The sequence below is a fragment of the Watersipora subatra genome, chromosome 11 (assembly GCF_963576615.1).
Source record: "Watersipora subatra chromosome 11, tzWatSuba1.1, whole genome shotgun sequence".
NCBI classification, from domain to species: Eukaryota; Metazoa; Bryozoa; class Gymnolaemata; order Cheilostomatida; family Watersiporidae; genus Watersipora; species Watersipora subatra.
The window spans coordinates 30,520,168-30,544,712 of record NC_088718.1 but is presented as its reverse complement, the minus strand read 5'-3'; the positions used below and the strand labels follow the sequence as shown (position 1 = coordinate 30,544,712).

Below are 24,545 nucleotides of genomic sequence, written 5' to 3'. Positions count from 1 at the left end.
TGGCGTAAGTGTGGGCCAACGCTCTCGCATGGGCAAGTTGGCCAGCCATTCCCGGAGGCGCAAGAAGGATCACTAGCGCGACCTGTCCACAAAGTAAATAACATTTCCACATTTGCTGCCTCTGCATGTCTTCCTGTGCGACATCAGCTGGTCACGTGACACGTGCTGATGCCGGAAAGGACAGACGAAAACAGCGAAGTGCTGCCCGACATGTTGCCGGATCCTCCGTGCGTCTGTCTTGATTTGGCAGAGGTCACAGGTCCCAGGTGCCGAGATGGCAGCCTGTATCCTCTCCCAAGTGGTCTTTTCCACAAAGTGCTGGGTCTTCACAATCAGCTTCTTTTTTTGTGCAGTTTGGTCAGGCCGTGTCGGCTCTCTGCTGGGCTTGGGAGATGCCGGCAACTAATTGGGCTTGGTCTCTAAAATGTAAGAGACCCGAGCCGTCTCAGCCACCTCAGCTGCCTCAATCTCAGCCACCTAATCTTACCTCTCTTGTATTTTGAGTACCTCCTCGGTAGTAGATGCTGAATCACCTGTGTTCTCTCGGCCTTTGGAGTCAGTTCGAGACTGGCCGACAACCGACAGAGTGTCAACCAAGTGTGACTCAACTCAGGCAGAGCTCGAGGAGGCAGCCTGGCCAGAGCACTCCATCACTCGGTTCTCGTGGCACCCATTGGCTCATCAGAGACAGTTTTGCTTTAGAGCGCAAACTCCTCATTCGAGACCAGTAAGTCCACCAGCCTCGCTTCCTCGTCGCTCTCTATGAGTTTGGACAGGCAAGGCTCAGTGGACAATGAACTAGTGAGCTCACCTGTTCTAGCCATGTCGATAAAAGTGTTTGTAGTAGTAGTGTAGAGATCCTGAAGACGGTCTGTGTAACAGTAGGGCGTAAACGCAAGTGATCCCTGCTTCACTCCTCTCGTAGTTCCTCTACACGACTGTTTGCTGTCTGAAAGAGACCATGGACTGGCTGCCAATTGCTGCAGTCATGCCCACTCCTCATACCTGTCTGGTGGCCTAGTAGCTTGGGCCAGTCGAGGGTTATGCCGGATGGGCTCCCTAAACTCCACCTCATGTCGATCTGAGAGAGGGCTCTCAGTCTAAGCTGGCTCGGTTGCCAGACTTGCTAGCTCCTCACTAACTGACTCCTCTGATGTTGACTTCCTTTGTTCTGAGTTACCATTGGCTATTATCCCTTGATTAGATTGGAGTAGCTGCTCTGCCCGCCTCCATTGGCCTTTATAATTTTAAAGAGGCCCACATATTTAGCCTGTAGTTTGGAGTTTTCTCCCCTTCACCGGCATTTGTTCATAAGGCACATCCACTCTCCTGGTGCACACAGTGGTAGCTCTTTTTGGTCCTCCTGTCTCACAGCCTGTTGGGCCTCCCTCAGTATCTTGTGAGCAGCTTCTTACCTCTTCTGTGTTTCTTGTACATACCGGAGAGAAAGTCGCTCCTCCAGTGGAGGCAGATGATTTTCCAACAGGTCAGAGAGGCGCAACTTTTGGCCGAACATCGGCAGGTTTGCTGTTTTGCCTGTAGCAGAGTGTGGCATATCCCTGTAGGCCTGCATCAGCTAGGGTAGCAGCCTGTCCCACTCTTCCTGTCCTCGTGTTAGCAGAATTGCTTGCAACGAGTCTCCAAGTTGCCAGTTGTTTCTTTCCACAATGCCGTTGGGCGAGGGTGGTATGGTGTGGTGCGTGTTTTTTCCATTCACCATAGCAAGCACAGTTTTTCCATCAGTTGGCTCTCGAACTGTTGTCCTTGGTCCGTGTGTATTTTCTCTGGCAAGCCCATGTAGCAAAATACTCGTTTGTCCAGCACATTGGCAATCCGGGAGCCGTGGCATCCGAGAGGGCCAGTGCATCCTGAAGTGAAATGGTCTGTTAGCACCTGGTCAACTGGCTCCCTCTCGGTGTCTCCAGCATCGGTCTAACCAGTTCCACTGCCACCTTTTGCCAAGAGCGACCTGCGTATAGCCAGGTAACATATAGCCAGTAGCATTTGCCGGCTACTTGCTCCCCTGTTGCCACTGTGCTTAGCCACCGGGTAGACCTTACAACTCCTGATCATTCTCCTCACTATGGCCGTCATACCTGGCCAATACTAGGTCATTCAGAGCCGGAAGACCATTTTACTCACCTTAAAGTGGGCCAAGTTGTGAGTCTGCCAAACGGCTGTTTCTTGAACAGGTGGGAGCAGACCGAGCATCACCTCGGCTGGCAGTGTTGAGCAGTGGGTGCCTCCAGTACTCCGTTCTGTAACCGGAAGAATGGGCAAATGCGGTGTAGCTTTCGCAGCTCGAACCCGCCCAATTACAATTGTTCAGGAGGTAACTCCATCGCCTGCTGCATTGAGAGATACATAGAGGCCACTGGTCAATTTCTGGCCGCCTGCATACGTGCCAACTTCCCCACGGCGGTCTCTATGGTTTTTACCTGAGCAGCCCCACAAAGTCCGGGGTGACCTCGGCCGGTCTTGAGTTGGACCTCAATACCCCTAAGGCAGAGGCGGCCTCAAATGACCGACCGCCTCGTGCGCAGTCTCGGCGACTCTTGGGTCAAGACTCAGGTTCTTTCCTTGTTGGTTCTCCAGAGCCAACTTCCTTTGAGTTGGTCCTCCATCCCACAACTCAATCAGCTTGCACTGTCTACATTCCTTGCAAGTCTGTAGCCTGATTCCATATGCGTTGCTGTGTCGAAGGCTGGCCTTGTGTTTCAGAGTAAACCTGAACTTGGCAAGGATTTCCAACCATCTGGCCACCTGGTTGGAAGGCTCTTTGCACCAACACAGCCATTGGAGGGATGCGTGATCCGTGCGGAAAAAGAACTGGCACTTATACAGCTGACCGAAAGTGTTTTACGGCCCTCACCACAGCAAGCAGTTCCCTCCGAGTCACATAGTAATTTTGCTCTGCCGGATTTAGTGTCTTGCTGAAGTACCCGATGACTCGCTCAACTTCCCTTGTACCTGGGACAACACCGCTCCGGCTCTACAATTACTAGCATCCATATCTAATACATAAGGCTGTGGCGGGTCTGGGAAGCCTAGTACAAGAGCTGAGGACAGAGTCTCCTTCAACTTATCAAAGGCTTCTTGCTCTTCTTAACCCAAAGACCAGACCTTCTCCTTGCGGGTGAGTCGGTTCAAAGGATGGGCCATGTCAGCAAAGCTGGGTATGTCCTGTTGGTAGTACCCTACCATACCAAGAAAACCTGTAGCTTGCAGAGACTCCGTAGATTTGGCCATTGCCGGACTGCCAGGGTCTTTTCTGGGTCAATGGCTACTTCTTTCTTGCTGATTATATGTCCCAAGTACTGAATTTATGGCTGCAGAAGTTTGCGCTTGAAAGGCTTGAGCTTTAGTCCAGTTCCCTTTAAGTGCTGCAATCTTACTCCAGCCGTTGCAAGTGAGTGTCACAGTCTGGAGCGATAACGATGATGTCATCCAGATACAGCAAGAGTGTCCTCTGATGCAGCTGCGCAGGACCCGCTTCATAAGCCGCTGGAATGTGGCCGGTGCTGTGGTCAGACCGAATGGCAGCACCTTCTATTTCCACAGCTCAGATCGAGTCGCGAATGAGGACTTTTCTTGTGTATCTGCGTCCATGAATACCTATCAATACCCACTCACCAGGTCGAGCGTGCTAAGATATTGGCTGCCGGACACAGCATCGAGACTGTCGTCGATCTGGGAAAGGGGTAGGCGTTTTGTTCGGTCACGACGTTAAGTTGTCGCGCCAGTAGTCGACGCAAAACCGCCATTTCCCGTCCTTCTTCTGGACTAATACTATTGGGAGCTCCAAGCTCCCCTGGCTGGCTCGATTAACCCTTGGTCCAGCAGCTCCCAAACCTGCTGCTCTGAGAAGTGGCATTTCTGGAAATAACTACTCTGGCGTGTGCATCTCGATGTACCAACAGCATTCCTCTATGCATAAATAAAGAATCTTTCAATCTCAGATAGGGAAGTAGATGCAAAAGGTCTCCTGGCAGTTTCTTCGGTCAGTTACCTTGCGTGGTCCAGCCTCTGAATAATTGAAGGTCAGCATCTTTTGTCATTTTGTGCAAGATTAAGGAAGCATCAAATGGTGAAGCCACCAAATCCTCTTGAATCATGTGTGATATTTTCTCATTATCACGTGCTTCTTGTGAATCAAAAGCAATGTCTAGGCCTTGGGGTAAGCAAGAAAGGCCGTCGGCATTGCTGTGCTGTTGAGTTGGTTTATATCCAATATCATATTGGTAGGCGAAGAGAGTTAGTGCCCATCTATGGAGTCTTTGGGCGGTGAGCAATGAGATGTGTTTGTTAAGGGAAAATATGGCAACTGAAGGCTCATGGTCAGTGACAAGGGTGAATTTACAACCAAATAAGTATTGTATGCCTTTGTTCACATAGTAGATAACACTCAGCCCTCCCTTTTCAACCTGTGAGTAGTTGCGTTGTTGTGCGTTTAACGTTTTTGAAGCATGAGCTATTGTCCTTTCTATGCCGCTTTTTTCTTGAAGCAGTAATGCGCCGATGCCATACTAGAATGCATCTGTGGATAGAATTACGGGTTTGCTGGAGTCAAAATGAGTCAGCTGGGTAATGTGAATAACATCTTGCTCGAGTTGTTGAAAAGATTTCTCACACTGCCGTGACCACTGAAAAGTAACATTTTTGAAAAGCAGTCTGTTGAGTGAAGCTGCGTTGTCTGTGAGGCTTCCTATGAACCTGCCGTAGTAGTTGATTTTTTCCCAGGAAAGCCTTAACTTTATGGATATTCTGAGGCTTTGGTAGATGCTCGAGAGCAGCTATAGCTTCATTTGATGATGTTCACTACTTTTGTCAATGTGGTGATCGAGATAGTCTACAGAGTTTTTAAAAAACTTACATTTAGACTGCTGGAAACAGAAGCCATAATCTTGGAGTCTTTTTAGTAGTTTGTCCAGATTGCTCCAGTGTTCTTCACTGGTGCTGTCAGTTACTATGAGGTCATCTAGGTAGCCAGCAACACCTGGTGAATTACTAGTCATTGTGTCCATGCATCTTTGAAACTGAGCGAGACTACATACAACTCTAAAACACATTCTGTTATAACGAAAAAGCTCCAAAGGTGTATTGATGATGCAAAGTTGCTTAGCTTGTTTGTCTAACTCTATCTGTAAACAGGCATCGGCAAGATCAATTTTGGTGAAATGTTGGTCACCTTAAAGTTTTTCCATAAGCTCATCTAATTTTGGCAAAAGGTGTTGGCCAACAGATATCTGTTTGTTTAGTATCTTAAAGTGCCCACAAATTCTCACTTTTCCATTACATTTTGATACGGCCACAAGGGGTGCCGCATAGTCGATGAAGTCAATATGTTCCAACACTCCTGCTTTGACTAAATGCTCAATTTCTAGTTTCATCGCTTCTCGTTAGAAAAATGGTCTTTCTCTTGCCTTGAAGAAAACTGGTTGTGATTTTTCTTTAAGATGTATTGAAGCTTTCAGTTTTTTACAGCGTCCCAATCTTTTGTGGGACACTTCTGGATATTTTGTTGCTAGTGCACTGATTTTACCAGCCAAACCCTCAACCGGGTCACTTTGAATTGTGTTTAGAATTTCTAACACCGCTGACAAGCCTATCTGTGACCTGCCAAAAAGATCACTGCAGACTAAGCCAATTAGTTTAGATCCTACAGGTGTATCACCTACTAACAAACGCATGTTTTGCTTTACCAGATCTCCAACTCCTACGTCTACATAGCATTCTCCTTTGTCTTGAAGTCTGCAGGCCCCATACCCACCGATACAAGTTTTTGTTTTCCCCAGTTGCGGTGAGCCGAGTTGTTTATATCCTTCCAAGCCTATCATAGAACATGTAGCTCCAGTGTCCCACTGAAACTTGGCGTCGATTCCATTGAACTTTAGATTTACCTACATTTGTTTTCCAACTCGTTCAATTATGTCTACCTTTTGTTTTCTGCTGGGCATGTTGTGTAGTATCTGTGCCTAGATGCGCACACTGATTCTTCAGCTAAAGTGGAATTGTGGACTTCAGCCTTTGTGGATTGCCCACCCTTTCATTTTCAAACAGACGAGATATGCCCTTTTTTGTTGCAAATTCTACAAACAAGTTCTCTACAAGGGCAATCTTTGCAATCGTGTTTGATAAAACAACTCGAACAGGATTTTAGTGAGTTAGAATTAGAGTTTCTTTGGTTACTACCTTGGGTGCTTTGGGCTCGTCTGCTTCTGTGTTCATATGTGTCAGACATTCTGTTAACCGAATCTGGAGGTGGTTCTTTGAACTCACCTTTCAGCACTCTATCCGTTTCTGTAGTTTTGGTATATGTTTCAGCTTTATCGAGCACATCATCAAGGATAGGGTTGCTGTCCAGTAAGCACTGGCGTCTGACATCAGCATAGGGTGTTTTTTGATTATGACGTCTCTAATCTGATTGTCTACATAGCTCTGGCCACATGCATTATTTTGCAAGTAAAATTACGGTGGCGTGCTAAGCCCTGTAACTCTGCAGCCCAATCAGCATACGTTTGATTCTTTTTCATTTTATACTGATAGAACTCATACCGTGCTGCTTGTATATGAGCACTATCCTTATAGTGGTCGGTTATTTTCTGTGTTAGCTCATTAAAAGATTTTGTCGTTATATCTTTTGAGCCGAGCAGGTTCATCATTACGTCATACGTTGGCGCACCTACCCCTTACAGCAAGCAAGCTTGCTGTTGTTTAGCACCAGTAACGTTGTAAACAGCAAAGTGTTGGTTAACACGTTCTAAATAAATTTGCAACTTATCAGTCTCCTTGTCAAACGTGTCAAACTTCGGGGTGGCTGGAGTAGAATTTGTACCTTGCAATGTTCTTGCTTCCAATTTCTCTATCGACTCTAGCATGTGTTTTTGGAACAGAACCTGCTGCTGCTGCATAGCATCCATCATTGCCGTGGTAGTATCCTTCACTGTCCAATTGAGCGTTTATTTAATTAGAGTTTTTGAGAGACTTATCCCACTTCTGACACCACTGATAAATCCTTAGGTTGTGTAGAAATGTGAGGTTGACTTTTCTCTTACAATCTATTTAATCAACTGACTAGCATGCAAGAAGATAACGCACCATGCCATATTAGGAGAATGAGTCACTCTAAGCAAAAAGTAAAAAGCAAGTAAGTAAAAAACACTCTATGCAAAAAACAACAATTGAGTAAGTAGGTCATTTATGCTAGCTAGTTGACCATGGGGAATAAGACAACAATTTTGATCAAGTTTTGCATTGATAACATAAATATTGACAGCTTTAAACTTTGAGTAAAATATTTGAAGACTTCTACATCATTTTGTTGAAAAACTTACTGTTGAAAAACAAACTGATCAAAAGAGCCACATCGGCTGAATCACTTTAAACACCCTAAAGTTATACAGCAAGATTATCATTTTTTCCATCTTGACTCTACTTCCATAACCATTTGTTGTCTCCCAGCATTTCAGCTAGTTCTACATTAAATGGTTCATAAAACATTTTGAGAAGTTCCTTTGTCTCTGGCAGTACAGGTTTAACCTTGTAGCCAGAGTTTGCCACCTTTGAAAGATCATTGCTGTTCACCTTTTTCCTTTCAATGACAGGAACTCCAACAAACCTAAATATTCTTTTCATATGTTCCTCTTTGTCTTTTGCATAGTCTTCCATTTTGGAAAAGTAGATCTTTTCCTACAATAAACATTGTTTTCACTAAGATATAATTTGTTAAGTTTTAAAATTTAGAATTTTTAACATATTTACAATAAATTTTTTTAGTCCAGTAACAAACAGAAACTTGAAACAAGCCTAGTATTAATATACACAACTAGACACTGTCTCTTTGAATGCAATATAAAAAGTACCAACACCTTTGTTTGCTTTGATAAAAATAATGACCCAAACATCTACCCTTACCTATAATCACCTATAATCACCTACTATCACCTATGATCACCCACAATCCTCAACAAACCTTTTCAATTACCTAAAATTAGCTACAATTATCAACAATTTTCTAAAGTTACTTACAACCACTTACAGTTACCTGCAATCAACTTTAACCTACTATCACCTAAAATTACTTAAAATCACTTGCAATAACCTAAAAACACCAAAAATTACTTAGAGTCATCAGCCATCCTCTATGATCACTTAAAATTACCTATAATCACCATTAATTAGTTGCAATCACTTACACTTATTCACACCTACGTAAAACCATCAATAATCACTGAAAATAATCTAGAACTACCTATGATCACTTACAATCATCTGCAACCATTTAAAAACATTTACAATTGCTTAAAATCATCAAAAACCAACTACAATTGTCCACAATCACCTACCATGACCTGCAATCACTTACTATCACCTACAATCACATGCACAAGTCAAAATTCTTTAGCCAGTCCTCGAAGACGATACACATTTAGCTAGTCATGGTTGAATGCATTTCAAGTAACTTCCTAATATAAATAAAGTATTTAACCTGGTTAAGCTGATTAAGCTGGTTGATGGTTTAGATGGTTAACCAACTAAAGTTTATTTTAACAATAAACTTTAGTTTTACAGAATATTTATTAGCATATCTCTTCAATTTTTAGTAAATATAAAAAAAAATTGTAAATATTTTTCTACTTAAACCTTAATTTTATGCTATTTTATGTTATTATTTCGAGTGACAATATTTTAGATAATCAGCAAAATCTATACTTAGCAGTTAAACATTTTATTAAGCTAGCTGAAAGCCAAACATTGCATGAGTAATAAAAACATTTACTATTCTGACTTTTTAATAAAGGTGTTTATTTATTCTGTGAGTGTCTGACCAATGCCTAATTTAACCATTTAAACATTTGAGGCATAGCTAAAACAGATTGTTGAGAAACATTTTTTACTCTTTTTGCTACAAATCTTTTTGTGTCATGATCTCTAAGGCAGTCATGATCTCTCAGGTAGTCATGATCTCTCAAGCAATCATAATTTTTAAGTATGCTAAAAATATCCAAGCGTGCTAATTGTTCCACAGTATCACAAGTAGGACGTGTGACGTAGGTGATAGCACACCTGTCTGCTCCTGCTCTTCATATTATCCCTAACTGCAAGTGTAAAGCAGTTTTTTCATTCCTAGACTTTAATCCCTATAACTGGACATACAGACGACAGAGCAACAAACAACAAAAAAACAATCAGCTTTATACATACCGATTGAACCAATACAAAAATTCAGCTATTTGTGTGGCAATATTACGCAAACATTTTAATAGCACTTTCTAAAATGACTTTAATTTTGAGCTTTATCTTTTCATTGATTTTAAAGAATATAATTCATGGTTGTAAGCGTTTATTTAATGCAACTTCTTTGAGGCTGTTTTTAGCTCTGCTAATATCATAATTTTTAGTCTCAGCTAGCAATCCTGACACATACTATTAAACATAGTTACCTTGGGGATAAACTTTAAGAGCTCCTTGAGAAGGACAGAATAACAGCTGTCGCTCATTATTCTTGAAGCATATGGATGTAGGTGGGGAACTGATGTTTGCTCCTTGTTAAGTATGCAAACTGTGGTCCCATATTTTGGTAGACACTTTGTAAGGGATTCCACGGACTGTGAGATTATTCGATGGAAGAAGGAGTTACCCAGCTCTTCCAATGAGTAGTCTTTGTAAGGATAAGTAGCCTAAAAAAGCTAAGAGCATTTATGTAAGAAGTATTATTACATTATTCATTCTGTTTCTACTATTACATACATGTATATTTGGAACAGCTAAGAAAATAGGAATTGTGTAACAGATAACAGTGTAAATCAGTGAATCAGTACTATTGCTGTAAACAATCCTAAAAAATTGTGCAAATAGAAAGATCTATTTCAACTGTATAATTTAAAAAACTCAATCATTGTCTGTATTCAAACTGTGTTTCAACTTGAACAGTGATACTCTAATTTCTTACCCTAACTTATAACTGCTGTTTGGAAATAAAAGCTTGAAGACTAAATTTGAATGTGTACCATATGATAAAACCATATCTGAGTTGACATACTAAATAGAAGAAATTAATCGGCGAACTGAAGGAAAATTGTAATGAAAAACTTGGTTAACAGTTTGAGTTGAAAAAACGATGAATGAGCTGATTCTAAATATTGAGTTGAAAAGTTGAGTTGATAAGCTGATTTAATCAATTAAGTTAGTGAACTTAATGAAAGAGATGAGGACAAAAACCAATTGGAAGAGCCAAATTAATTAGGTGAGTTGCAAAATTTGAGTTGTAGATCTGGGTTGAAAAACTGAGTTGAAGAACTGTGTTAATGAATTGAGTTTGAAGGTTGAGTTAAACGGTTGAGTTACGATAGTGAGTTGAAAAGTTGAGCAGCAAAACTGAGTTGAAGAGCTGAGTAAATTGGCTGGTAAAATAACTTTGTTAGCCGTTTGAGTTTAAAAATTGAGTTAAAGAGTAAATTCAAAAGTTGAGGTGAAGTGATGAGTTGAAAAACTGAGTTAAAAATCTGAGTTAAAGAGGAAGTCGAAAAGTTGAGCAAAAAGCTGAGATAATAATATAATTGAAAAGCAGAGCCGAGGAGTTGAGTTGAAAAGTTAAGTGAAAGAGCTGAGTTAAAGAGACAAGTTGAAAGGCTGAGTAAACGAGCTGACTTGAGGGGGTGACTTGAGGAGGTGACTTGAGGGGGTGATTTGAGGAGGTGACTTGAGGGGGTGACTTGAAGAATTGTGTCAAAGATCTAGGGAATACATTAAATTAAAAAGTTCAGAGAAAAGCTGAGCATAGAAAATTGCATAGAAGTTTATAAAGCTTATAAACCTTGATTTAAGGAGTTGAAGTAAAAAGATGATGAAAACCTTAAAAAACCATAGAATATTCACTTAAAAAATGGCCCAATTGGGGTAAATTAATAACATTATATACAGAATTTTGAATCTCAAAGAACCACCAATAGTTTCTTATGATGCATCATTTAAGGTGTTATTTAAGGTGTGATTGTGTTACGTGTAATTAGCAAAAACAATCACAACTTGCTTTTGACGCAGATAAAATTACTGTAAAACCTCTATTTAAACGTCATGGCAGAGTATTTTTTAACCCTCCCACCATAGTAGCCGTCTATTAGAAGTGAGATTGAAAAAAAGAGTTCTGCTTTATATTTTGATTATCTGGTCAGAAGAAAATAAACTTAATCTTTTTATGAGAGAAGTGATACTAATGTCGCATATATTTTCACCCTCTCTTGGGCAGAGTCTCATTGATATCATCGGCGTAGTCATATTTGCTGAGTATTGAGTGAGTTGAACAAGAGATTACATAGGGTAAAAAAGATTCAGTTATCACTTATTTTGCTGGTGTCGCTTTTAAAGTTTTGAAGTAAAAACAAAAAAACTTTAGAGTTAGAAAACAAATTACGATGCACCATAGCAATGATTGCTATTATTTTATACAGCGTTCCTAAAAGGTTAGTTTGAGGTATTACGACCAGAGATTTGGTCCAGGGGTTCTCGGGGAAATTTTTTAGTGTAACTAGTCAAAATGGTGCAAACCTAGCACACTTGGCTCCTTATGGGGCACATGTTGTAACAACAAATTTGGCATTGAAAACCACTGTTTTTCTAAATATAAAACTGTTTATTGAGATTGTCTTTAACAATGCTTATTAAAAATATAATGTGAATGAAAGCTGCTAACGGGGTCGGCCACATCTAGCATGAAATAGAATTATCACCAGGTACAATGCTGAATGGTGTAGGAGATGAGTAGTCTCCTATGAAATAATTTAATTAAAATAATATTGTAGAGTTAAAAAAAATTAATAGGGCACCATGTTAAAAATAATGCGTTTATACTATAGTCTATAATACTGAGCAATTAATAGAATGAGTAAACTGTCATTTACACAAATACTTAGTTAGAATTAATTTAAAGGAGGGAAGGTTTTCCACTGCGAGAGGGTTTGAAAGTGTCAATAATAGCTTGTATGTCTAGCTTATCAGTTAGATCATTGTGCACATGTAGTATTAGTAAGTTGTTTAGTCTTTTTTGACCTACAGAAGCCCTTATAGCAGTCAGAACCCGGTCCACGGCTCTGAATGATCTTTCTCAATAAATAATAATAAATAAATAATATAAATAAATAATAATAACAAAATAATAATCAATTTTCATTCAACTTCTTTAGTACATTGCTCAAATAACACACACACAGCTTAAACACTGTAGTCCAACAGTGTGCTCCATCAATGATCTCTTTGGATTGCAGTTGAATTTGCAAATTTAGACATCAATGATACCTCTTGCAAAGGTGTGACTTAGTGTTGTTACCACAAATACTGATTCAATATGGCGGCACCCATAAGTGAAAATTTTGTGTTTCTTCAGCTTTTTAGAGATTTATTAAAATTAAGCAAAAATGACGTGAATTCCGAGATTTTGAGCCTCAAAAAATGGTACTGTCTTGGCAGTAGCTGCAGTATAGGAGAATACGGCTATGCTAATCAGAAAGGGTTTGTATGTCTAATAAAGCAGCATCATGCAGCTCTTGACCAATCACACTCATGGTAGGCGACTTGTACAATGAAAAGAGTTTAGACATAATTGGTTCACTAGTTTGAGCTAAAAATAGTTTCACTTTGCGCCAGAACCAACTTTGTTGTTTTATTAACTAGCCAACTCTTCACATAATAATATATGTTTACCTACCAGTAATCAAGATAGAGCTGTTTACACAACCATGCAAAGCTGGGACAAATAACCCGCCAATGCCTTAAAGTGAGAAATTTCTACTGCCAGAAAGTAAGGAATCTTCAATGAATAAGCACCCCATCAGTTAATTTTCACTATTAATTGATTATAACCAGTGAAGAGGTAAAAGGTTATAAGGGTAGGCTAAACCGGTAGCTTGTGAAATTACAAAACTGATAGATTGAAAGTAAGATCTTTACCATTTAAAAGCAGAATTTTGCTATAATAAGTACGAACCATAGAAGCTGGCCATTTTCTAAATTTAAAAGTGTATTATTGTTCTACTGTCTGATTGATTTTTGGGAAAGTTTGGTTTGTTTTTGTAGAGGGGCCAGGAACCTTAATAATAAAAATCACATTGAATCTAGCAATGTATGAAAAAATAATAGTAGTTAATGAAATAGATCATTTGCCCTAAAAATAATTTTTGGTACTAATCGACCATTACTGTAGTATGTTAAACAACCTTTTTTGTTTGCAAGGTGTACAATTTGGAGTTGCATACTTTTTGCTAGAAAATTTGTTAACTTGGAAAAAAAGATGTTTACATCATCAGGGTTGGTTACACTTAGAAACAGTACTTATTGAATAATGTTTCTGCATTAATAAAAATAACACTAAAAGTCATGCAGTATGTTTAGTCCACGGTTGCCTGCTCCACACTCACATCTTATTGATCAAACAAGTGACCATTTGACTACTCTGACATTATGTTACCTATTTGTTTGATCTATATTTAATCTTATTGTCTGGCTTATAAATATTTTACATACGTGTTTTAAAATACAGTATTTATTGTATTTATTCAATTTCAGGTTTTAGGGTTGAACAGTCAAATAAAGAAACCTGATAAAGATTAAACAAGAACTCCTGATAAAGGTCGTAGTGAAGTAGGGCAAGTAGTGAATAAGAGTAGCTAACAAGTGCAGCGAACAAATGATTTTATAGGTTTATATAATCCTTTGAATGTTGCATTATGATTGATCTTACAGTAAATCAAACATATAGCTTTTTGAAACATACTAAATGACCAATAATTTCACAATAAAAGCACATACCCTTTTCTTCTTGTGCTCAAAAAAGAATTGAGATATCATCCGATCTGCAGGCTCTCGCATGGTTATAATATAGCGAGAGGAGTCAAGCATAGAGTAAGTCAAGTACTGTGCGGCACTCTGTCGTATGAGGTAAGTTTCATTTTGTTTTTGGTGTTTATGGATCAGGGCACATCCGGAACAGTCACAAAATATATCTTTCTTTTTTTCAAGATGTCTGTAACAAATCAAAATTAAGCATCAACGCAAAGTTGTACATGTTAACTTTAAAGTATTTAACATTTTATTCGCACTATAATAAATATTGGAAAATCTAGTTTCTTTAATGTGATTTTTATATATAGTATATGATGTCTAGTTTATAAAATCTGTATAAAATCTTTTGCGAAGAAAGGATGCAGTGTTAGGCTCCTTAAACCAAGGCAGAATAGACTTCATACATACAGTGGATTAGTGAGATGTGTTTCCATCCACTTCAAGGGGCAATCCTCCATCAAGGGAGAATTATTTGTGAAATAGTTTCTTGTTTCACCAATGATACCAGGGTGATGTGTAAACTGCTCTGTCATATCTGTTGTGCCTGATTTATGAAAGCCAAGAAGCATAACTCTTGCTGCGCATGTAGTTCTCCTGCAGCAAAATAATACGTACACATGATTGAGTTTGAACTTGTAAATATTTCATCTTCATTAAATTACTTTGGGTATTCATGTATCTTACCTATGATCATTCTTTTACTCATTGACATAAGAATGATTACTTTTGTCTACATATGTGACTATGGTATAATGATCTCGTGAATCTAGCTACATATTTGTTCAACTATTTTTCTGTTTAGCCTCTCGCTCATCCACCTACTGGCTGACTCATTCATTTACCTATTAATTGACTTATTTACTGTCTATTTGCTACCTTATTGACTCCTCATTTGCTGTCTTATTCACTCTTCATTTGCTGTCTTATTCACTCCTCATTTGCTGCCTTATTCACTCCTCATTTGCTCTCTTTTTCACTCTTCATTTGCTGTCTTATTCACTCCTCATTTGCTGTCTTATTCACTCCTCATTTGCTACCTTATTGACTCCTCATTTGCTATTTTATTCACTCTTCAATTGCTGTCTTATTCACTCCTCATTTGCTGTTTTATTTACTCCTCATTTGCTGTCTTATTCACTCTTCATTTGCTGTCTTATTCACTCCTCATTTGTTGTCTTATTCACTCCTCATTTGCTGTCTTATTCACTCTTCAATTGCTGTCTTATTCACTCCTCATTTGCTGTTTTATTTACTCCTCATTTGCTGTCTTATTCACTCCTCATTTGCTGTCTTATTCACTCCTCATTTGTTGTCTTATTCACTCCTCATTTGCTGCCTTATTCACTCCTCATTTGCTGTCTTTCTCACTCTTCATTTGCTGTCTTATTCACTCCTCATTTGCTGTCTTATTCACTCCTCATTTGCTGTCTTATTCACTCCTCATTTGTTGTCTTATTCACTCCTCATTTGCTGCCTTATTCCCTCCTCATTTGCTGTCTTACTCACTCTTCATTTGCTGTCTTATTCACTCCTCATTTGCTGCCTTATTCACTCCTCATTTGCTGTCCTATTCACTCTTCATTTGCTGTCTTATTCACTCCTCATTTGTTGTCTTATTCACTCCTCATTTGCTGCCTTATTCACTCCTCATTTGCTGTCTTACTCACTCTTCATTCGCTGTCTTATTCACTCCTCATTTGCTGTCTTATTCACTCCTCATTTGCTGTCTTATTCACTCCTCATTTGCTACCTTATTGACTCCTCATTTGCTGTCTTATTCACTCTTCATTTGCTGTCTTATTCACTCCTCATTTGCTGCCTTATTCACTCCTCATTTGCTCTGTTTTTCACTCTTCATTTGCTGTCTTATTCACTTTTCATTTGCTGTCTTACTCACTCCTCATTTGCTCTCTTATTCACTCCTCATTTGCTGTCTTATTCACTCCTCATTTGCTGTCTTATTCACTCCTCATTTGCTGTCTTATTCACTCTTCATTTGCTGTCATATTCACTCATCATTTGCTGTCTTATTCACTCCTCATTTGCTGTCTTACTCACTCCTCATTTGCTGTCTTATTCACTCTTAATTTGCTGTCTTATTCACTCTTCATTTGCTGCCTTATTCATTCTTCATTTGCTGTCTTACTCACTCCTCATTTGCTGTCTTACTCACTCCTCATTTGCTGTCTTATTTACTCCTCATTTGCTAACTTATTCACTCTTCATTTGCTGTCTTACTCACTCCTCATTTGCTGTCTTATTTACTCCTCATTTGTTGTCTAATTCACTCCTCATTTGCTGTCTTATTCTCTCTTCATTTGCTGTCTTATTCACTCTTCATTTGCTGTCTTATTCACTCCTCATTTGCTGTCTTATTCACTCCTCATTTGCTGTCTTATTGACTCCTCATTTGCTGTCTTATTCACTCTTCATTTGCTGTCTTATTCACTCTTCATTTGCTGTCTTATTCACTCATCATTCGCTGTCTTATTCACTCCTCATTTGCTGTCTTATTCACTCCTCATTTGCTGTCTTATTCACTCTTCATTTGCTGTCTTATTCACTCTTCATTTGCTGTCTTATTCACTCATCATTCGCTGTCTTATTCACTCCTCATTTGCTGTCTTATTCACTCCTCATTTGCCGTCTTATTCCCTCCTCATTAACTCCCACAATTTTTTTCTTTTTAAACCATTTTTTGGTTGATTTTAAACAATTTGGCCAAAACTGTTGTGCCTGATTTATGAAAGCCAAAAAGCTTAAATTTTGCAGTGCAGGTTGTTTTCCTGCAGTAAATTGAAGCATACTCAAGATGTTGTTTGAACTTGCAAACATTTCATCCCATTAATTTACTCTGAGCAGTCATCTACCTCACATCATTCCTTTGCTCATTCACATGAGAATTGATTACTTTTGCCCACATACCTGCCTTCTGTATAATTATCTCAGTAATCTGACTACGTTTTCATTAAACAATTTATCATTTTGCCTATTTATCCTCTCACACCCACTTGCTGACTTATTTACTTGCCCACTCATTGACTGATTTACCAACAAGCCACTGTCTTCTGTACCACCCATTTGCTGATTCATGTTTTACCCAAGTGCTGACTTAATCGTTTACTGATCTTCCTGCTCACTTCAGATTCCCACATGTTCACTCTCTCTCCCATTCGCCAAAAAAGCACACCAATCTGTTGTCGCAGTCATTCAACTACAGTGTACAATAATACTTCAACTTACGAGTGCTGTAACGTACGAGAAACTTGAGATACGACCCAGCTTTTAAGCAAGTTTTACCACTAACATACCAGCCATGTTTGAGATACGAGCACGTGAGTCAGTTGTTAAGCATGCCGGAGGTGTTTTATGAAAACAGCACCACTCTGTATTTTTCAACAGCTCAGGTTATACTTTTGTACCGTGTTTTTTGTGCGTGATTTTCAGTGCAGAATTATGTGAATTAGAAGTACTGTGCGTAGACCGAAAGTTTGCCTGTAAAATGAAAGATAATGCAAAGAAAAACCGAATAATAACAATTGATATTAAACGGGAAATTATTGCAATGATATGCAAAATGTGTATGCCTGATTGAGCTAGCTCAACAATATGACAGAAATACATCAAAAATTATCAAACAGAAGGATTATATTCAAGGCATTTAGTTCGCAAAAGGACTAACCATAGTTTTGAAACGGCGCTGCAATCTTCACAACCGCTGATGGCGAGGCTGCTCAGGCTTTGGATAAAAAACAAACAATTGGCCGGTGACAGCGTAACTGAAACGGTGCTAAGTGAAAAGACCGGTGCTACCTATCAAAACCATAGAGGTTTCTCCCCCTAGAGTAATAACAACACGAGAGTTTGCGGTGCCAACAAGGAGCGTTTAGGCCACGTATTTTTTGTGTGCTAGTCAATCGTAGTGATTGATTAGATTAATAACATCAGCCATGAGAATGGTTAAACAAGGATCATGAATTTCCACAGTTAAGATAGTAATTAATGCTCATATTAAAGAAATGGTGATTATAGTTTATTATTGTAATATATGCTTATGTTTGAAAGCAATTCCATACCTACATGACTTGCAAAGGCACTGAATAGATATTGTTAAGTAAGTGAGTTAAGGCAATCAGTTACTCATAGATAAGATATATAGTCAAACCAGGGTTGTATTGCATTAGTGTGATGGGAAGCTAATCGACTGCCATCAACTATGAGCTGTACTACCCGGCGTTGCCTGAGTAATAAAAAAGTCTTTGGACAGAAAATTTATTTTTATTTAACATTTACCATTCTAACTTTTAAAGTTCATATCATGAGAAAATATTTTTAAGCTGTTCAAATGAATTAAGAGGAAAATGAAAACAACTGTAAAGGTCTTCAAGCTTTTTCAAACAACTAAAAATTTTAAATTTTATATCATGAAAGGAGTATTTTGTTGAAATAAATTAGGAAGAAAAATAAAACTGTAAACGTGTTCACATGTAAAATAATTAGCAAGTAATGGCTAAATATAATCTGTTTAGCTATGATTACAACAAAAAATGATTTAATAAATAAAGTATAAAAAAGTCAATTTAATTTTTATAATTATAATTTAGTATAACTTGTGTTGTTACATATAACAACATTTGCCACTCTAACTTTTAAACTTTTTGCTTGCTTATATCAAGCAAGGATGTCTACTAACTAGTAGACATCTTTGCTTCAGGCTAGTCTATGTATTTGATTGATATGTATTGAAATCTAATATTACATGCAAGGGCTGTTTGGGGACAGTGGTGTCAATAAATCAGTCCATCACCATACAATGTCAATACTTTCAGTTGATGGTAGTCGATTAGCTTCCCATCACACCGATGTAATACAACCCCAGTATGACTATCTATATTATCTATGAGTAACTGATTGCATTAACTCACTTACTTAACAATATCTATTCAGTACCTTTGCAAGTCATGCAGGTATTGAATTGCTTTAAATAATAAGCATATATTAGAGTAATAAACTATAGTCATCATTTTTTAATATGAGCAATAATTACTATCTTAACTGTGGAAATTCATGATAATTGTTTAACTATTCTCATGGCTGATGTTATAGTCAATCACTACGATTGTCTAGCACAAAAAAGGGGCGAGGCCTAAACGCTCCTTGTTGGCACCGGGAAGGCTTGTGTTGTTGAAGGCGCTGTTATCACTCTAGGGGGAGATAACTCTATGATCAAACTATAAAAATAGACATTCGGGCAAGTGAGCTAGTGGTCGTGAATTAACCCCTTGTGACGACACCTGTGTTCGTCCTAATCACAACATGTTGAAAGGGCGACAAAGGCAAACGTTTTTAAATAATTTTATCTTAAAACGGCCGGCTGGTTGTGAAAGCGAAACAAAGAAAAAATTAGCTAACTAGCGAGAAACCTAAAACTTTGAGCGCCAAAGAAATTTTAATTACGTTAAAGTTAAAATTGAAAGTTTGCTTTTAGGTTTGCTTCTAACTTTGTCTTTTAAGACTTTGATAAAATCCAAATTTATCAAAGTCAACTGTTGTAATGAAGGATAAGTTATCTCTCTCTTCCTGGCAAATGCTAGCGTTAGTTGCTATTGTATGTATTGAATTTTACATTTTTATTAGTCACATTTTCTTGCATTAATTTTTATAGGTTGGTTTTTGAAAGCATGTGGTAAGTTAGGACAATAACCAACATGTTCTTTTTGTTACAATATCTTGTTTTGAGTGTTTTCTTTGCATTTTTAGAATATGGAAACCAATCAATATATATTTAATTGTTCTATATATAAATAAACTGCACCAACATGCGAGTAAATTGACATACGAGCTCAGTCTCGGAACGCATTAAGCTTGTAAATCGAAGTATGACTGTACTTGTTTACTTTCACCCCTGCACCTTATCATCCACCCACCATTTCACTCAATTCACACAGCTGGGTAATGTTTTGTTAACTGTCCACTGCTACTCATTTTATTCTGACCTGCCTATTCATTTTCTCACTACTTTACATTTAATCATTTATAACCATTCATATTTTGTTAGGCCATTATTTCTGTCTAAGTTAACATTTGCTTACCTATCTGCTCTTTCGCGCACATCCCTGCAATAAGATTGATGCTGCAATGCAGTTGTAAAGTTAGTTACTCTCTATTCCAAGGTCTGATAGTCGATCAGTTCACGATCGGATCGCTAAGTAAACTGTATGGTCAATAAACCAACTCAGTAATACAATACTTATTGTTTAAAAGCTATCATCTTACAAAGGATTGGAGAATACTGTAAACATGTTTCAAGTCTTTACTTCTTTTCTTTAGAGTTTTAATAATTATAGTTACATGGTCAAAACATTTTTTTATAACTTTCTTAAGCCTTTTTCTCAGTTTTTGAGTTGCTAAATCTATTCAAGCAAATATTATGAATTAAATTAATTGAAATTTTAGTAATCATCAGCCTTTCTCAAACTAGTCTAAATGCTAAAGCATTGTAAATCAGTTTCAAATATCATGTGGGCAGATTCCCGCCTTATTTATTGTGCCGCAGCCGCTTTTGTAAACTGTGTTAATTTTGCTGCGGTTACACCTTGTTTTATTAGTCACACCTTGTATTATTAGTCACACCTTGTTTTATTAGTCACACCTTCTTTTAATAGTCAGACCTTCTTTTATTAGTCACACCTTCTTTTATTAGTCACACCTTTTTTTATTAGTCACACTTTCTTTTATTAGTCACACCTTATTTTATTAGTCACACCTCCTTTTATCAATTTTATCAAAAAGTTGTGAGACGATTAAAAAGTTATGCAACGGTGATTCGCGATAGCAAAAAATTATAATTTTGCTTATTAGTGGATGTATTCATGAGTACTAAAATTATTACCGTTAGTTTAGAATATATGTACAGGATACTCAGAGTTAAAGATAAATTTATCTCCATTCTCCTATCTTCCTCTGCAGCATAACAATAACCTGTCTGCATGTTTGATGATTAATGTAAAATAAATATGTCAATGCATGTAGCTACTAGAATCTACTAGTAGTCGATACGCGTAACTAACTAGTAATAGAGTAATCCCCCTAACAACAAGAATCTTCGACATCACAGACAACTCGTTTTACGAGCGATAACATTTAATATGACCCATATCAAAATTTTGTCTTGATGATTGGCTAAAGAAAAGATTTTATATTTGTCGCTCGCAGGCTCTTTTCACGTGTTTCACTCATTACGTCACGAATGAAGCACCTGCTGGAATCTGAGCTTTTCAATAGATGGTCTCATTTAAACGCATAAATCTCTGGACAGGGTTAGTCTACAAAGATCAAAATAACATCAAATTGTAGCTGATGTGTTAGCTTTTTATTGGTCCTAATTTCATTATATCGTCCTTTTTGACGGGACCACATCTTTAACGAACTAAATGATTTGCTGGTGACTACTACCTTGGAGCTTTTAGAAAATTTATCCCTTAACCACTTGGTTCAGATATCTACAAGTAAATGTTTCTTACATTGATAATATTATAATGCTAAACATGACAAAAGCTTTTACGACGTACCCTTGAGTAATCCAGCATGGGTTTTTATATTCATCAAGAAACTGTGCTCTTGGACAACTGTCAATAGGTTTGTACACGACTCTTTTTCCAACTTCATATGGCTTAGCTTGAGGCTCCGAAACTGTCAGCCTGGTCTGACCTACAAAATTTGCTTTTTTCCTGTATACATACTGTATCTAGAAAAATCTCCTAAAGCTTACACAGTCTACATGGAGAATGCCTGATTTGTAACAAAATATTGGATTTGAACATGAACTTCTACAAAATTGTTGCAAATTTTATCAGAAAGAATCGATAATTTTTATCATGTTTTTTTAACGTTTGAGATGATTTGATTGCCAGGATGTTTCAAGATAAAAATCCATAAAGCATGTTAAATGCTCTGTTAAAATGCGCTGTTAAATGCTCGAGAAAAAAATATTTGCAAAATGACATTACTAGTTGCTAACATTGATACACTTGATATAGGCTATGTGGTATGATTTGATAAGATTGATATATGGTTGCAGTGTAACACGTCTCTATTCTGTCCGATCTTTTTACAACTAATCGTCAAAATCAAAAACCTTGATCTGATCGTTTGACTTAAATCAAGTTTTATCAATTTTAATTTTAAAACATCCTGACAGTCAAACCACCTCAAATATCAAAAACGATTGCAAAATGTAGAGAATTACAAATACTTTCTGAAAAAGTCTATTAAAATTGTGTGTAAGCTGATGTCCAACTTTCCAAAGTGGTTAACGCTGATGACCGAAAGGTATTTAACAAAAATAGTAAATTATTTTTTAGCTAAGAACCAATTGTCATTTCATTAATTCGCCAACCGTCCTTCAACCAATCGTCGTTCACTGCATCTTCTCATGTTTTTTCCCTTGACCGTTCTGCATCGCTGTGCGCGGCAATATCTAGCTTAAATATGAGTGCTAATACTTGTGCTACACTCCTTTAATTCACCCGTAGCTACACAAACAATCAAATATCATACCCAAGTGTCGATAGTCAACAACAGTTAAAAGTAGTTGATATGATTGATTACTCCAGTGTGTGGTTAACTAAATCATACGAAGCACTTATGTTCTAATAGACATTAAAGCCTTTTGCTCCTTTCAACATGACTTATGGTTTTTACCTTCTTTGAGTCACAGCTGTTGTAATAATCCTACTGAAAGTTTTAATATTTGACCTAAATAGTACCTAATCTGATTGCTTCTGAAAAGAAAGGTTTCTTCTCTTAAGAAAACTACATTTTTGATCTAAACATAATATGCATACAACAACGAATTGCTGAGCCCTTGATAACCTTAAAAGGGCCATCAATAATATATGCTAGTTTTTTGCAATTGATTTTTATTCAAGTGAAAGATTTAAAGAATAACTTTTCAAAAACTTTGTCTTGTAGTCCAATGATATACAACTTACAGGAAGTATCATGTAGTACTAATAATATATACCTTAGAGGAAGTATCATGTAGTACTAATAATATATACCTTAGAGAAAGTATCCTGTAGTACTAATAATATATACCTTAAAGGAAGTATCCTGTAGTACTAATACTATATACCTTAGAGGAAGTATCCTGTAGTACTAATAATATATACATTAGATGAAGTATCCTGTAGTACTAATAATATGTACTTTGAATGAAATACCCTGTAGTACTTAATCCTATATACCTTAGATAAAGTGTTCTGTATAGTACAGTGCACCCTCAGGATGTGATCACCCTGATATAAAATTTTTTAACCTTGCAAAGTTGAACATGGTGAAATTTCACCTCATCACATGAAATTTATTTCACCATATGAATTCAAAAGTTTTTCCTCAAATTCAATTTTGGCAGTCGGTGTGCTTAGTCTGTACGTCGAAATAACAAAGACACCGAAATGCGGTTTACCGAAATCATTTTCACAACGTTTAGAAGAGACATGATGACCGACTTCTCTCAGATCAGCATTCCACGCTAGAAATTTTGTGAAAAGTACATAAGTGAGAGCAATAACTCATTTTCAGCGTTATACTTACTTTCACTATAAATTTTTATTTGGCATACATATATAACTACAGGTATCTATATTTAATTCGATAGCTATGGAATCTGAGACCGATGCAAATGTTACAAGAGGAAGGGAAAATTAGTTCCATGCCAACAAAGTTGGAGATCATAAATACATTGAAAGAAGGGGGTCGTATTGTTAATATTGCCAAGTAATATGGTCGCAACCAATCAACAATTGCAATCTATTAACTCTGTCCATCAAGGTACAGTGACTGAGAGCAAAAAGTAACTAGTAATATGCATGAGTAATACACATGAAATAAAATAAACCAGGTAACAATCATGTCGCATCACAAACTATTAACAGCTTTTCATTTTTGAAAGGTTGGAATCTTGAATGCTTGATTTAAATAATTATTGGTCCATAAGTGTTTCTGCAAGTTCTATGAACTACCAAATTATGCAAGATCACAACTTTTGTGTTCTGTTCATAATAACTGTTACAATAAAAAGGCAAAAGGACCCTATAATAACTCTTTTCAACTTTCAAAGTATCGTTTTTTTTCCATAAGAAGGTCACAAAATTGAGTCTTTCTTTCCCAAAGTGATACGCAAAACATAAGTGTTGGGTTACCAAACAGCAAACATAGTTTGCTATTTAGTAATAAACTTTACTTAATCAAATTGCATGTACATCCCTTGTATAATACAGTTCTCTTGTATAATACTATTAAAATATATTATATTCCGTGCGCTGCTAGAGAGATGCATTACACATTGAAAAGTCTATGTATTACAGTTTTACCTGAAAGTAAAAGCCGTGTAACAGATAAAATTCTCTCTTTTTGAATATCAAATACGATCAGAATGGCTGCTACTAAGACCAGAGCAAGGAGTAGAAAACGCAGCTGCTTGTGCATGATGATGCAGTCAAGTGCTGGTCAGAAACGCTAACAGCTTTGGTTCGTAGCTTTTATACTGAATAGAGCTTAGATCAATTTTATGAGCTGTATTCATTCAGTCAAACAATGCAATATTAACACTCCTTGTAATGCTATTGTATTCACCCATTGATCCTCGAGCTATGATATTGCTGTATACACATAACACAGAGACCAATTAAGCATAGAGTTTCATA

At 37.4% G+C, this 24,545-nt stretch overlaps 1 protein-coding gene across 1 annotated transcript; it reads right to left on the bottom strand.

Annotated features, from left to right (window-relative positions):
• Positions 1-7,150: 7,150 nt before the first annotated feature.
• LOC137408776 (uncharacterized) lies at positions 7,151-24,328 on the bottom strand. Its single transcript, XM_068095359.1, has 6 exons — positions 24,213-24,328; positions 21,408-21,546; positions 14,245-14,430; positions 13,804-14,017; positions 9,444-9,680; positions 7,151-7,689 (listed from the first exon to the last, which is right to left on the bottom strand). Exons 1-6 carry the CDS (start codon positions 24,325-24,327, stop codon positions 7,432-7,434), a joined length of 1,149 nt encoding a protein of 382 aa, XP_067951460.1. The 5' UTR covers position 24,328; the 3' UTR covers positions 7,151-7,431.
• Positions 24,329-24,545: the final 217 nt, after the last annotated feature.

What these genes read in the sequence shown, in the direction of transcription:
- LOC137408776 (XM_068095359.1), bottom strand. Translation starts at nt 24,327, where the DNA reads ATGCACAAGCAGCTGCGTTTTCTACTCCTTGCTCTGGTCTTAGTAGCA. An exon ending in ACACATCTCACTAATCCACT is followed by an intron (nt 14,018 to 14,244) that starts GTATGTATGAAG and finishes GATTTGTTACAG; the next exon opens with ACATCTTGAAAAAAAGAAAG. An exon ending in TCTTAAAGTTTATCCCCAAG is followed by an intron (nt 7,690 to 9,443) that starts GTAACTATGTTT and finishes TGTTTATTGTAG; the next exon opens with GAAAAGATCTACTTTTCCAA.